This window comes from Borostomias antarcticus, assembly GCF_949987555.1.
Source record: "Borostomias antarcticus genome assembly, chromosome: 15".
NCBI classification, from domain to species: Eukaryota; Metazoa; Chordata; class Actinopteri; order Stomiiformes; family Stomiidae; genus Borostomias; species Borostomias antarcticus.
This window is the reverse complement of record NC_140248.1, coordinates 3,746,951-3,762,478: the sequence shown is the minus strand read 5'-3', so window position 1 is coordinate 3,762,478 and position 15,528 is coordinate 3,746,951. Positions and strand designations below refer to the sequence as shown.

The 15,528-nt window shown below is 50.1% G+C and overlaps 4 protein-coding genes across 4 annotated transcripts in view; 2 read left to right on the top strand and 2 right to left on the bottom strand.

Annotated features, from left to right (window-relative positions):
* Nucleotides 1–3,047, bottom strand: part of polq (polymerase (DNA directed), theta) — a gene marked incomplete at both ends in the record, with an annotated part of 30,439 nt that extends 27,392 nt beyond the window's left edge. Inside the window, 6 exon segments of the mRNA XM_084449842.1 lie at nt 5–871; nt 1,194–1,438; nt 1,694–1,921; nt 2,093–2,205; nt 2,294–2,360; nt 3,019–3,047. Of these exon segments, the coding sequence (XP_084305968.1) occupies nt 5–871; nt 1,194–1,438; nt 1,694–1,921; nt 2,093–2,205; nt 2,294–2,360; nt 3,019–3,047 (1,549 nt within the window).
* An 850-nt stretch (nt 3,048–3,897) lies between these two features.
* On the top strand, nt 3,898–7,152 carry ddias (DNA damage-induced apoptosis suppressor). Its single transcript, XM_084449338.1, has 4 exons — nt 3,898–4,324; nt 4,435–4,596; nt 4,703–4,796; nt 4,999–7,152. The coding sequence occupies exons 1-4, from the start codon at nt 4,203–4,205 to the stop codon at nt 6,967–6,969; spliced, it is 2,349 nt and encodes a 782-aa protein (XP_084305464.1). The 5' UTR covers nt 3,898–4,202; the 3' UTR covers nt 6,970–7,152.
* A 370-nt stretch (nt 7,153–7,522) lies between these two features.
* rpl23a (ribosomal protein L23a) lies at nt 7,523–10,552 on the top strand. Its single transcript, XM_084449347.1, has 5 exons — nt 7,523–7,571; nt 8,477–8,657; nt 8,975–9,151; nt 9,764–9,833; nt 10,490–10,552. Exons 1-5 carry the CDS (start codon nt 7,547–7,549, stop codon nt 10,502–10,504), a joined length of 468 nt encoding a protein of 155 aa, XP_084305473.1. The 5' UTR covers nt 7,523–7,546; the 3' UTR covers nt 10,505–10,552.
* Nucleotides 10,553–10,915: 363 nt separating this feature from the next.
* Nucleotides 10,916–13,825, bottom strand: LOC311318491 (TLC domain-containing protein 1-like; the record flags this gene model as incomplete). The annotated part of the gene is made up of 3 exons (XM_084449841.1): nt 10,916–11,317; nt 12,218–12,300; nt 13,765–13,825. 3 exons carry the CDS (start codon nt 13,823–13,825, stop codon nt 10,916–10,918), a joined length of 546 nt encoding a protein of 181 aa, XP_084305967.1.
* Between the last annotated feature and the right edge of the window lie 1,703 nt (nt 13,826–15,528).

The window sequence follows — 15,528 nt, the reverse complement described above, 5'->3', positions numbered from 1 at the left end:
TTACCAGAGTAGACCAGGTCGTTATAGAGCAGGTTCTTACCAGAGTAGACCAGGTCGTTACAGAGCAGGTTCTTACCAGAGTAGACCAGGTCGTTATAGAGCAGGTTCTTACCAGAGTAGACCAGGTCGTTACAGAGCAGGTTCTTACCAGAGTAGACCAGGTCGTTATAGAGCAGGTTCTTACCAGAGTAGACCAGGTCGTTATAGAGCAGGTTCTTACCAGAGTAGACCAGGTCGTTATAGAGCAGGTTCATACCAGAGTAGACCAGGTCGTTATAGAGCAGGTTCTTACCAGAGTAGACCAGGTCGTTATAGAGCAGGTTCTTACCAGAGTAGACCAGGTCGTTATAGAGCAGGTTCTTACCAGAGTAGACCAGGTCGTTATAGAGCAGGTTCTTACCAGAGTAGACCAGGTCGTTATAGAGCAGGTTCTTACCAGAGTAGACCAGGTCGTTATAGAGCAGGTTCTTACCAGAGTAGACCAGGTCGTTATAGAGCAGGTTCTTACCAGAGTAGACCAGGTCGTTATAGAGCAGGTTCTTACCAGAGTAGACCAGGTCGTTATAGAGCAGGTTCTTACCAGAGTAGACCAGGTCGTTATAGAGCAGGTTCTTACCAGAGTAGACCAGGTCGTTATAGAGCAGGTTCTTACCAGAGTAGACCAGGTCGTTATAGAGCAGGTTCTTACCAGAGTAGACCAGGTTGCGTCCCTTCAGCACCTGTCCCACAGTGAGGCACTGGGCCTGCCAGTCGAACATGCGGCTGACCCCGTGCCGGAGGTACCGCTGCAGAACGGGCCTGGGCAGACCCCAGCTGGACAGCTGCAGCCGGTCCGCCTGCTCCCCCGGAGCACACACAGCAGCACTCTGACCTGGGGGAGAAAAGACACACACACACACACACACACACACACACACGCGCACACACACGCACGCACACACACGCACGCACACACACACACACACACACACACGGAAACACACACACACACACACGCACACACGCACACACACATCTTTCATTGGACCACATTTTATACTTTAAAGACACACATGAGAAACATAGTGGTCTGTTACGGTGCTGTCTATCAAGGGCTTGGGAAAGGTCATTAAGTTGAGACTGTATCTTGATGTACGCTCACGGTTCACAGACAAACAGAAACAGACTACAGGCTGGGGTTGCCTGGCGCTCACCTGGCTGAGGCAGTGTGTCGCAGAGCGTGCTGACTTCCAGGCCAGTAGGGGGGGTGAGCACAGAGACAGACTGATTCCTCAAGGAGCGCTGGAGCTCCGCCCTCTCCCTCGCCGCTGCCAGGTGGGTGGGGCTAAACAGGATGTAGTCACCGCCGGAGACGTCCAATGGCGAGTCAGCCTTTACTCTGGGCCCCCCTTCTTTCTCTGCGCTGAGAGGGGAACTCCTGGAGTGTCGCTTGTTCTGCCTGTTCATCAATCGCTTGTCAGTTGTCAGACTAATTGAACTAGGGATGTTAACTATCGACTAATCGGTTAATTGCCAATAAGAATTTACTCAAGTAAGATTTGGTTACTCAATTAATTGCTTGTTAATGGAACAGAACTCTTTTTTTTTAACGAACGTTATCAGAAGTAGTTAATTGTACATCTTCAGTAGTTATTACTATTACTAATCATTTGTCTTTTATATATTCACTTCACAAAAGGCTATGAAGACTTACCCTCTGGAACTGCTCGCTTTATGATTGGTCTTTTTGTTGTGAAGGGGCGGGGCATCCTTGCAGTGAGACGACCCCATTGGCCGGACACTCTCCGGGCCCTTCTCTGCTTGCTCCGCTTCCTCCGTGTTCTCACTGAAGAGGAGTTTCTGGGCAAGGTCTTTACAGTCCCTCCACCTCGCGCCCGAGCCGGCCCCTGAGAGTGCTGTCGGGCTTCGGGTGTGGTGGGTTCTGGAGGAGACCGGCCCAGGTCCTGTGGGCTGAGGAGGTCCTCTATCTCTCATCTCTGTGGGCTGGTTTCTCCCCTTCTCCTCTGGTATGGCTGGGAGCTGAGGTGGAGGGAGGCGGACTACTACAGCAGCTGCTGGGCCTGGTCTAACCTGTGCCTCTCTCTCTGCTGACCCCAACTGAAGAGCCTTCTCGGCTGCAGGCCCTGACGGGTCCATGGCATCCAACACCTGCAGCATCTCCTCGTCCAGAGCCAAGGACGAGTCACCCACAGCAAACCCTCCAGCCTACATGCACGGAGCCACAACACTTAGACAACATTCATCTTAAAAGAGGCATGCTATATAGTGACCCATCAACATGTTTTAAACTCACCGTGCTCTGTAATGTGTGGTTGGCTCCATGTGTTTCCTCTTCCAGTGCTCGTGTCTGCTGCACGCGACTGGATCGTCGGGGTGTCAGAGGCACCACGGGGACTTGAATACTGAACACAGACGTTTAGATCATAATGCAGCCCACCAAGATTCATGTACCACACCCATGAGTAGTAGCTAGGGCTGCTCGATTAATTGGATTTTAATCTAGATTACGATCTGGGCTGTCAACGATCATTAAAACAAAATAATCGCCATAAAACGATTTTGCACAAATCAAGTGCACCCTACACTGCAGAGCTATACTGTCTCCCATGGGAGAAATGTATCTAATCCAAAGAACATTGTTAAAAAGAAAAGCAAGTCAACATTTAATACATTAATTGTTATCAAAGTCAATGTATAATTTGATATGTTAAGAAAATGTTAAAACTTTTGATTAAAAAAAATAATAATTCAATGAATAATCGTGTTAAATAAACGTGATCTCAATATCAATCAAAATAATCGTGATTATGATTTTTGCCATAATCGAGCAGCCCTAGTAGTAGCTAAACTCAAACATTACAGTCCGTGTCTTTTTTCCAAGTCAAGACCACGCATGTATTATCTAAATTAATCTAAACCCGAATTAACAAAACAGTTAATATATAATATATAATTATATATAATAATATAATATTAATATATATAGATATACAAATATCTAGCAGTAACGTTAGTTACCAATTTGTTTTGATGATGCGTTGTCCCATGTAGCATTTCCTTTTAGGTGGAGGACCAGAGGTGCTCATTCTACCGTGCCCGGTTGAAGTTAACTTCACATAAGTTTATACTTTGACAAGAAAACGAATAAACAAAAAGGGAAAGCATTATCAAAATATTTTCATTGTAGACATAAACATGGCTTGCTACGCAGGGAAAATCAAAAAGACCGCCCAGTGACAGTGTGAGTGTTTCACGAAAAACAGTCCGATGGTGTCTCCATGGTGAATTTAATAGTTCCACACTTTTCCGGTCAGTTGTTTGTTGGTAGCTAGCTAGCTAACTAGCCAGTGCTACCGAGCTAGCTGATCTGGGTCTGTAGTGATCTCCACCTAGCTAGTGATCTGGGTCTGTAGTGATCTCCACCTAGCTAGTGATCTGGGGTCAGTAGTGTACTCCACCTAGCTAGTGATCTGGGTCTGTAGTGTACTCCACCTAGCTAGTGATCTGGGTCTGTAGTGTACTCCACCTAGCTAGTGATCTGGGGTCTGTAGTGTACTCCACCTAGCTAGCTGATCTGGGTCTGTAGTGTTCTCCACCTAGCTAGTGATCTGGGTCTGTAGTGTACTCCACCTAGCTAGTGATCTGGGTCTGTAGTGTACTCCACCTAGCTAGCTGATCTGGGTCTGTAGTGTACTCCACCTAGCTAGCTGATCTGGGTCTGTAGTGTACTCCACCTAGCTAGCTGATCTGGGGTCTGTAGTGTACTCCACCTAGCTAGCTGATCTGGGGTCTGTAGTGTACTCCACCTAGCTAGCTGATCTGGGGTCTGTAGTGTACTCCACCTAGCTAGCTGATCTGGGGTCTGTAGTGTACTCCACCTAGCTAGCTGATCTGGGGTCTGTAGTGTACTCCACCTAGCTAGCTGATCTGGGGTCTGTAGTGAACTCCACCTAGCTAGTGATCAGCGAAAGGCATAGATAACATGATTGTTGACGAATTTCAACACAGTTTTATTTACTTGATTGCTTTATTTGATGTGGATTTATTAACAAGTGACGAAGCTAGCTAGTGCCAATGGGGGTTCGCCTAACTAAGTTAGCTAGTTAGCTAACAACAACAACAACAACAACAACAACAACAACACATCTAATGGAACAGGCTGACCTCGACTCTGGAACCAGGCAGACAGTGTCACCTTACTCATGTCCGTCAGAAGGGCTCTGGTGGATTGTGCAGTGCTGTCCTTACACGATGCATGCGTGTTTTATCCCTCTTGCAAAAGCTGCTTCTCCCGGATAAACGTTCAACAGGTGGACACAGCAAGGTGGGTGTAGATAACGTTACATAGAGTAGTAGGTTGATCGGATGGATGTGCTTTTAGGCTGTAATAATGGCCAAAGATATTTGATTGATACGATTCTGTTCTCCTTACAGATGCAGATGCTCCAAGTGTGGGTATGCCTGTCTGAACAGGGAGGTTGAGTACAGGTACCGGCTGTCCCTCAGGGTGACCAGGAACAGCCACATATTTGGAGTGACTGTGTTTGGGAGCTGCCTCAACCCCTTCTTTGGCACCCCAGCCTCCAGTCTGCAGAGGTAACGTCCACATGTAACAATGGGTAACGTCCAATGTCTTCTCCTTTGAGAACTGGGATTGAATGTAATGGCGTTGATCTGTAACAGTTGGGTATCTTTGTTGTAGGCTGGCGCATGACTCAGAAGGGCCGCTTGCCACATTGCTGACCCAGGCTGTGGAGGACTGCTTTGTGGGAAGACATTTTGTGTTTGGGATCAAGGTACAGAATATAATTTTCACACTTTTTATGCAGCCATAGCAGCCAGTTTGATCACAAAAAGGAATCTCAAATATTTCTCAGTAACAACAACATGATTGCAAGTTTAGAAAGCCTGCGTACTCAGAAGTCATGTGTGAATTCGAGCCACTGTCTTATATCACGTCGTTTTGAACTGTAAATCTTATGGTGTGTCTCCCCACAGGTGGCTGACAGTGACCGGCTGGTCAGTCCCCTGTTCAGCAGTCGCCCCCCTCCTCTGCTGGGCTCCAGTAAAGAGGCAGGCCACTTCATCGCCAGTCAGATCACCCTCCACTGTGCTGCTGCCCCAGGCTGCTCTGTGGTCAGCTACTACAGGCGCCTCCTTCAGCAGGCAGCAGTCAGTGCTGACCTCAGTACAGCCTCAAGGCCTCCTCTGTCTCCGCTGCTGCTTCAGCCCACGCCACCTTTCAGCCTCAACGCCACTCCGCCCTCCTGCCTGCGCCCCCCGTCACAACGCCTAGACCACGCCCTCAGCCCCACGCCGCCCTGGCAACAGTCTCTGGGGGTGGTGACTTCGTCAGCGGAGCAGGATGAGGGCTGTAGTTTTGAGGGGGATGGAGGAGATCTCACAGGCGGGCAAAAACATAGCCGGCGCCAGGGGTCTCCTCGTTGTGTACCTGTGTGGCAGAACGTTGGCGAGGAAGAACGCCCCGGTGACAGAGTATCTGCCCCCTCATCACCCTGTGGCCCCAGAGGAAGTCCCAGGGATGGGAATAGCTTCTGGAATCTTCTGCCATCTTTCTCTGATTCCCCTGAATCACCCGTCCACAATCTGGTCACACACACCCCCGCTACTCACACTTGCCGTGCTCCACCAGAGCCTGGCCACAGTGGGAATCTACCATCAAGCCCCGGGGTGAGGGGGTTTTCCGACGGGGTGGAAGAGAACAGCAAGTCCTTGTCGGGCTCAGTGGCCTGGGAGGACATGCCCTTCTCTGAGAGTCTCGAGGAATTTGTGTGTGAAGCAGATTCTGACGGATTCTATGAAAAGGCGATAGGTGTTATGACGAGAAATTGTGCGGAGAGGAATAGAGTCTCGTCACATGGGTGTCGGTCCAATGCTAAGAATCCATCAACTGTCTCCCGTTCTCATGACAACACGCCATCCGCAGACCCTCTCTCAGACAGGACTTCACTGGACATCACCAACACGGCTCATATGAGACACCGTGGTCTGAGTCACTCAGAGGGCCGCGCCTGCCGACGCCTCGGTCAGACAGAGGGGGTGTTTCCCAACGCCTGTCCGCCTGAGTGGCAGGGGGGTGATGTCAGAATCAGGAATTGCACTGGAGATGAGGAGGAGGAGGAACACCTTGGATCATGTAACGCCGAGGAGGGGTACAACTGCTCTGCGGACCTTTTCAACTGCTCTCAGACCAGCGCAAACACACAGGCTCCTGACCCAGACTCACGCCCACAGAGTGGGCCTGATGCACAAGATCCGAATGATAACGAAGCGAGTGCCTTGGACCCGGCTGAGTGTTCGCATTCTCTTGACTTTGTCCCCTTCTCTCAGTCCACTCCTATGGCTAAGAGAGCTGCCCCTCTAGAGGTACGCTCTCTGAGAGCTAGCAGCCACACGTGCACTCCCAGAACACGCAGAAACACTCCCAGACTCACACCCGTAACACCCAGCCATAGACACCCAGCCACCACATCACACAGCAACACACGCACACCCAAAGCCCACTCGAGGAAGCCGGAAGCTAGACAGTACATATTGGCTCAGCATCGTCTGAAATTGCAGAAAATATCTCTCAAAGGAGCACGGAACACTCCAAGGAGGGAGAGCTTAGGTGTGTGTGACGGGAGTCTGGCTGTGTGTGAGAGTGACACTGAAATCCCTCCTACATGCAAAGCCCTGCGTTCCGCTCCACTTCAGCAGAGGAGAAACTCTGGTTGTAAACCCTGTAAGAGACCTCTGCAGGATAGACCTGCATCCCATCAGCAAAGCCAGTCAGGTCAGGCGCCAAGGCAGAGAGGGAAATGTGAGGCTGTTATGGGCTGTGATGAAGGTTACAGTGATCGGACATCTGCTGGTGAAGCTGGTTTGTCTTTATCTGTCAATCAGTCGCTACATGATGACAGTGAGGCATGTGATTGGTCAAGAGACCTGTTTGCTGACTCTTTTTAACCTCAGGAGGGCTCCGTTATAAGAATGAATTGTATCACTGTATCATCATCATCAAATATCAGACATCGATTCTTTTCCAAAAGCCTAAAATGAATATCTATCTATCAATCAATCGATAGATACATTTAATGAATTCAAAATAGTAAATCCTATAAGATTCATCATTTAAATGATGGCAGAGCTCTCTTCCAACAATTTTCTCTCAGGGATAAAGTATATATTTGTCTGTCTATCTGTCTATTCTATATCAATCTATGACATGAAATGAAAGCTATTGTTGCAAAACTGAACCTGCTAATCTTCTCAAATTAAAGAGTGTATACAATTGTTTATCATACTATATGATGTCAAATATGTTGCCTTATTAACTAATATTCGTTCGCACATCCTGAATGTAATTATAAGAGCAACGAGCTCCTCCTATCTGCTTTTTATACTGACTGTGCCAAGGTAAAGCCCGACCTAAATAATCACTACAAGTACCAAGATGCATTTCACTAGTATCGCGATATATAAAGTCAACATCTCGCCCCTGCGTTAAACCCGAGGAAACCCCAACAGCTCTTCCTTTCTCAACATGGCACCGAAGGCGAAGAAGGAAGGTCCGTGTCCCAACGCTTATATTTGCTCTAATATCTCGTAAATCCTACAACCACATACATGTTCTGTACATATTCGTACATATGTGTGTGTGCTGCGTGTATTTGGTTCATATAATTCCTGTCTTGTCTAATAGGTTAGTCTAGAAAGGACTGTTCTTACCAGCTAACATTAGGTCTCTTATCACATCATGTTAGCATGTTAGCCAGCTAGCATCATCAGCTACCGGGTGCTAACTACCGGGTGCGGGTGCACAGGTCATGTTTTGTAGCTAATTTGTTTTCATAAATAAAATGCCCATAGTTGACAACTCTTCTTGTAAGTACGTGTTGGCAGCTAGCTAGTATAGCGTGTTTTGATAGTCTAACCCCAGCTAGTGTGGATGGGTAGCTAGCAGCATGGCCTAACCACACGTGAGTGCACCTGTGTGATCTAAGATGGTTGTATGAGCGCCCCCACTCCTAACAAGCTATAGAAACATGAGCATGTGGAGTTACGTTTCCATCGTGTGGGTCCGTAGTCGATCCATTTAGACACAACTAGAGGATATTGCTAAGATGACAACGTGTTGGCTAGTAACGTTAGCAGGGGGTAACGCACTGTCAACAGTGAATCTTCAGAGATGCTGTGCATCTTAAACTGGTGTCCAGCCTGCTGAAATGGCAATTTAACTGGGTTAATATTTTAATCCACAACTTTGTTAGAGGTGCATATGATGAATTTTACTGCGATCAAAGCTTGATTATGCCATGAAATGTCTTATTCAGCTGATGCACCACATTTTCGTACTTTTTAGCGGGTTGTCCTCTAAGCCTAGGCCCTGTGCTGCACATGTATCTGATCAGGAAGAGGTTTAACAGGACAATGACTTCAATTCATCTAACCGAATGCATCTTGCCCCTCTCAGCCGTCCCTGCCAAGACTGAGGCCAAGTCTAAGGCCCTGAAGGCCAAGAAGGCCGTTCTGAAGGGCGTCCACAGCCAGAGGAAGAAGAAGATGAGGACATCTCCCACCTTCCGTCGCCCCAAGACCCTGCGTCTGCGCAGGCAGCCCAAGTACCCCCGCAAGAGCGCCCCTCGCAGGAACAAGTGAGTAGAGATTTAGGAGGATGATGAAACATACTGACACACGCACTACTAGACCTACTAGACGACACACAATTAAATATGGACCTACGCATGAACAAGGGGAAAAGGCAGGTGATGGGTCACGGTAACGTGTCGTGGTCAGTCACTCGGCTTGGTGCAAATGATGGCAATTGCGATCAAAGTATGAAATACCATGATTCCAGTTTTATACATTACTGATGCACCCGAGAACATGACAAACCTGTTATCTGATCTGAGGCGAATGCAGTTGGTGCGTGATGGTGGGCCCTGGTCTGATGAGTGTACCCTCTTCTCAGGCTGGACCACTACGCCATCATCAAGTTCCCCCTGACGACGGAGTCGGCCATGAAGAAGATCGAGGACAACAACACGCTGGTGTTCATCGTGGACGTCAAGGCTAACAAGCACCAGATCAAACATGCCGTCAAAAAGCTGTACGACATTGATGTGGCCAAAGTCAACACACTCATCAGGTACAAACGCTGGACTCTCCTGGTCGTTTTAGACGTTTATTCAGCCGTTTGATAGACCTATGCACGTTTGTACATGGTAGAAAGCAATGTTGATAGGACTTTGCTTAACTTTGTCTGCCTGTTCAGTAATATCTGTGAAATATCAATACAGAAAATAAGGGGAAAGATAGTGAAGTAAAGAGTATTGAAGTGCAAATGCCAAGTGCACTTTTTAGTGATTCAGAAATGATTGAAACCCTTGTGTGGGTGATTAATTGATTCCCAGTGTGAATGATGTAAACATTTACATGTCTGATACGTGATGTTGTCAAAGGAACCACTGATCCACATGGGAAACCAACCTCTTTACCTGACATACATGTTGTAGTGGCATCTTCCATCTTAACCCCTCTCTCTCCCTCCCCTTCTCTCTCCCTCCCCCTCACTCTCCCTCCCTCTCTCTCTCCCTCCCTCCCCCTCTCTCTCCCTCCCTCCCCCTCTCTCTCCCTCCCTCCCCCTCTCTCTCTCTCCCTCTCTCTCTCCCTCCCCCTCTCTCTCTCTCTCCCCCCCCCCCCTCTCTCCCCCTCTCTCTCTCTCTCCCTCCCTCCCTCTCTCTCTCCCTCTCTCTCTCAGGCCCGATGGTGAGAAGAAGGCGTACGTTCGTCTGGCTCCAGATTATGATGCATTGGATGTTGCGAACAAGGTGAGATCTAGAACTAGCCACCACTGGACAGTATTACAAGTTGATTTTGCAAGTGCCTTTCTACAGATAGAAAGTTGGGTGAATTGAAGGTAATTTGGTACAGGGGGTGTCAGTACCCAATCGTTTCCAGCTGCCCGATCGGTTCCAATGGGCTCTATGCACAATTCCAGTACTTCCTGAAATGAGACACCCTTCTTCATTTCCTGTCTTACACGATTGGATGAAATGATGCCTCATCATTGTGCTGCAGTCAGGCACACCTGTTTAATCACTTCATCCAATAGTGAAGGACAGGAAATGGAGAAGCATGTCTAATTTCAGGCAATACTAGACTTGTGCATACAGCCTATAGCATCTGCACATGCGTGCCTGTTCCATCATCATATTGTACAGTAACAGTGGGAACCGACGGGGTTATAAGTTTAATTCAACATGCAGTGCTCTCTGCTCTAATCAATAACTTGTAAACCAAGACTGAATTTCCTACCCCAATAACTTGCAGTTCCACAGACTCTGTGCAAATGATGCAAATGTTTGTATTATCTGAATGTCTGTGATGCATTCAAAGGAACCACTGATGCCAGAGAGGCTGGACAGTCTTGTCTTTATTGGTCTCATCAGTGCCCGCTAACACCACCTTTCTCCTTCCTTCCCAGATCGGCATCATCTAAATGACTGCTGGAGAGGTGTACAAAGGAATAAATGTTTGTAAAAACGTACATGGTGATCTTGTGTATTTGAATTGTCTCACTTGTCTATCATCAATGTCCTGCAAAAGGGTATAAATGATAAAACGTTGAAAACAAACATTTAAAAGTATGCTTGGGTCAATATTTCATGACTCTTGAGGTTGGCATTTATTTACATGTTTAATTAACTTGATGATCTGCTACTAATATGGCTTCAGTTCCGTTAGGAGTGCTGGTACTGCCACCCAAATCTGTATGGCATTTAGTTTATTATACAGTATATGGAGTGTTTTCTTGCTGTGAACACTTGAGTTGTCCGGTGCAACACCAGATTCAGTTTTTCCATGTCCAGTCTTATCCAGGCATGCTAGATGGCCTTCTGTTATGAGTTGACTAGTCCTCCTTGAGAAACTGCTCAGACTTCTTGTCAAAGACGTTGTCATGGCAGCGCTGCCTGTGACAGAAGTCCGCACGTACCAACCGCCATAAGTACACCAACATCATCACGTTCATGGCCGCCACGGTGACCAGCAGGCACAGGGCGTGGTCCAGCGAGGCGTAGTTGGCTATGATGTAGGAGGTGATGTAGAACTGAGCGCCCAGGCGGAAGAACACGTAGGTGAGCAGGTTGAGCAGCCTGATGGCGGCGTAGAGGAGCGAGGCTTTGGCCACGCCGGCCAGCTTGAGCATCAGTCTGGCGTGAAGGAAGACGCTGTTGACCTCCACGAACAAGGCCACCACCACCCCCGCCACGTAGCGGCGCCGCACCACTGCGTACAGGAAGCACCACAACACCTGCAGAGGAAGGGTCACAGAGAGGGTGAGGGGGTCTGGGGGTGAGAGAGAGGAGGGATGGGGGTGAGGGAGAGAGGAGGGATGGGGGTGAGGGAGGGATGGGGGTGAGAGAGGAAGTCTGGGGGTGAGAGGAGGGATGGGGGTGAGAGGAGGTCTGGGGGTGAGGGAGAGGAGGGATGGGGGGGTGAGGAGGGATGGGGGGGTGAGGAGGTCGGGGTGAGAGGAGGGATGGGGTTGAGAGAGAGGAGGGATGGGGGGGTGAGGAGAGATGGGGTTGAGAGGAGGGATGGGGGGGTGAGAGGAGAGATGAGGGAGAGGGGAGGTCGGGGGGTGAGAGGAGGGATGGGGGTGAGGGAGAGAGGAGGTCTGGGGGTGAAGAAGAGGAGGTAGTGGAGAGGCTGTGTGTGTGTGTGTGTGAGAGACCAGAGTGGAGAGGCAGAGTGTGTGTGTGACCAGAGGTAGTGGAGAGGCAGGGTGTGTGTGTGTGTGTGACCAGAGGTAGTGGAGAGGCAGGGTGTGTGTGTGACCAGAGGTAGTGGAGAGGCAGGGTGTGTGTGTGTGACCAGAGGTAGTGGAGAGGCAGGGTGTGTGTGTGTGACCAGAGGTAGTGGAGAGGCAGGGTGTGTGTGTGTGTGTGACCAGAGGTAGTGGAGAGGCAGGGTGTGTGTGTGTGACCAGAGGTAGTGGAGAGGCAGGGTGTGTGTGTGTGACCAGAGGTAGTGGAGAGGCAGGGTGTGTGTGTGTGACCAGAGGTAGTGGAGAGGCAGGGTGTGTGTGTGTGACCAGAGGTAGTGGAGAGGCAGGGTGTGTGTGTGGGCTGAATGATTTGTAGGAGCGATGGAGGAAAGATCTCTGGGTCTGTTGAGGGTTGGTGGGTGAACCGGGGATACGAACACTCACCAGGGAATGATGAAGCAGAAACTCCCATGATCCTCTAGCGTAGCCGCTAAAGATGATGTCAGCTGCATCCTGTATGAAGTAACCTGGTGCATGGGAACAGAAGTCAGCCAACGTCGAGGAGCGAGAGTATGATGACGGGCAGTTTGAGTTGCCATGGTTTCCTACAACAGCCACTTCTGTCTCCCACCCACCCACCGAGCTTTAACCCTTTCAATCCACTAAGACAAACAGAGCTGCTGGGCTGGGATCTGCCTTTCTTTACATGAGCAGATAACACACACACCCTGCCTCTCCACTACCTCTGGTCTCACACACACACACACACACACCCTGCCTCTCCACTACCTCTGGTCTCACACACACACACACACACACCCTGCCTCTCCACTACCTCTGGTCACACACACACACACCCTGCCTCTCCACTACCTCTGGTCACACACACACACACACCCTGCCTCTCCACTACCTCTGGTCACACACACACACCCTGCCTCTCCACTACCTCTGGTCACACACACACACACACACACCCTGCCTCTCCACTACCTCTGGTCAGACACACACACACACACACACACACACACTGCCTCTCCACTACCTCTCGTCACACACACACACACACACACACACCCTGCCTCTCCACTACCTCTGGTCACACACACACACACACACACCCTGCCTCTCCACTACCTCTGGTCACACACACACACACACACACACCCTGCCTCTCCACTACCTCTGGTCACACACACACACACACCCTGCCTCTCCACTACCTCTGGTCACACACACACACACACACACACCCTGCCTCTCCACTACCTCTGGTCACACACACACACACACACACACCCCGCCTCTCCACTTCCTCTGGTCAGACACACACACACTCTGCCTCTCCACTCTGGTCACACACACACCCTGCCTCTCCACTACCTCTGGTCTCACACACACACACACACACACACACACCCTGCCTCTCCACTACCTCTGGTCACACACACACACCCTGCCTCTCCACTACCTCTGGTCACACACACACACCCTGCCTCTCCACTACCTCTGGTCACACACACACACACACACACACACACACACACACACACCCTGCCTCTCCACTACCTCTGGTCAGACACACACACACACACACACCCTGCCTCTCCACTACCTCTGGTCAGACACACACACACACACACACACACACACCCTGCCTCTCCACTACCTCTGGTCAGACGCGCATCACCATGGTACCTTATCAGACACATTAACATCAGTTAGTTTGCTTTAGAGAGAGGAAGAGGGAGGGAGGGAGTTGACTACACTCCAGGTTAATAATTTCCCTTCACTGAAATACCAACGGTTTCAAATCACAGGGCGCGCCTCGAGTCAACACACACACACAGGAGTCAAGTGTGTCATCTTAAGAAATATGAATCGGATGAATTAGAAAATCCTCGACCAAATCTTAGTCTATACCGAGGACACAGGGTTAGATTTAGAGTACCCTGACCCCCTGCTGTGACAGGAGAAGGAAGAGGTCCAACCTGAAGACACGCAGACCAGCAGATAGGACAGGGGGCTGAAGAATGAGTACATCTCCCTCATGATATCAGGACAATGGACCACACTACACAGGGAGAGAGACCAGGAGTCGGGGTTAGGCTGGTGTGTGGAGGAGTGAACATTCAACACTTTCCAGTGAATGATACTAAAACCAGACAGAGCTGATGTTCAGCGTGTGTGTGTGTGTGTGTGTGTGTGTGTGTGTGTGTCTTACCTGGCGATGACCCAGGCTCCAGTGAGGAGTGAGTGGGCCAGAGAGACAGACAGGTTCCTCCATTTCCAGAGTCTCCAGGGGTGAGTCCGTACAGCGGTGGGCAGGGGAACAGAGCACCGCAACAACCAGTGGACGAGCCGGAAGAGGAGAGAACTGGACGCCACGCACAGGCCTGGCCGGTCCTCACAGAGCTGTGTGCACACGCTCACACACCACATGACCTGCGTCTCCATAACACCGAGCGCTCCGGGATTCTGCTCTCGCTAGCTTGTACTCCTGAGTTCTCCTTCTACTCTCCTCCCCTAAGCATACATCGTCTCCTTGCTTCTCTTTCTAACTAGCAGCGAGTACACTCCCTCCTCCTCCTACTCTCTCTCTCTCTCCCTCCTCCTACTCTCTCTCTCCCTCCTCCTACTCTCTCTCCCTCCTCCTCCTACTCTCTCTCTCTCTCCTCCTCCTCTCTCTCTCTCTCTCCTCCTACTCTCTCTCTCCCTCCTCCTCCTCTCTCTCTCTCTCTCCTCCTACTCTCTCTCTCTCTCTCCTACTCTCTCTCTCTCCCTCCTCCTACTCTCTCTCTCTCCTCCTACTCTCTCTCTCTCTCTCCTCCTACTCTCTCTCTCTCTCTCTCTCCCTCCTCCTACTCTCTCTCTCTCCCTCCTCCTACTCTCTCTCTCCCTCCTCCTACTCTCTCTCTCTCTCCCTCCTCCTCCTCCTACTCTCTCTCTCTCCCTCCTCCTCCTCCTCTCTCTCCCTCCTCCTCCTCCTCCTCTCTCTCTCTCCCTCCTCCTCCTCTCTCTCTCTCTCTCCTCCTCCTCTCTCTCTCTCTCTCCCTCCTCCTACTCTCTCTCTCTCCCTCTCTCCTCCTACTCTCTCTCTCTCTCCTCCTACTCTCTCTCTCTCTCTCCTCCTACTCTCTCTCTCTCTCTCTCCTCCTACTCTCTCTCTCTCTCCCTCTCCTCCTACTCTCTCTCTCTCTCTCTCCTCCTACTCTCTCTCTCTCTCTCTCTTCCTACTCTCTCTCTCTCTCCCTCTCTCCTCCTACTCTCTCTCTCTCTCTCCTCCTACTCTCTCTCTCTCTCTCTCTCCTCCTACTCTCTCTCTCCTACTCTCTCTCTCTCTCCCTCTCTCCTCCTACTCTCTCTCTCTCTCCTCCTCCTACTCTCTCTCTCTCTCCCTCCTCCTACTCTCTCTCTCTCTCCTCCTCTCTCTCTCTCTCTCCTCCTACTCTCTCTCTCTCCTCCTACTCTCTCTCTCTCCCTCTCTCCTCCTACTCTCTCTCTCCTCCTCCTACTCTCTCTCTCTCCTCCTCCTACTCTCTCTCTCCCTCCTCCTACTCTCTCTCTCTCTCCTCCTCCTACTCTCTCTCTCCCTCCTCCTACTCTCTCTCTCTCCTCCTCCTACTCTCTCTCTCTCCTCCTCCTACTATCTCTCTCTCTCCCTCCTCCTACTCTCTCTCTCTCTCTCTCTCCTCCCTGTGGGGAGAGGTGTGGTCCTCAGGAGATATGGACCCCTGAGTCTCTCCTCCCTGTGG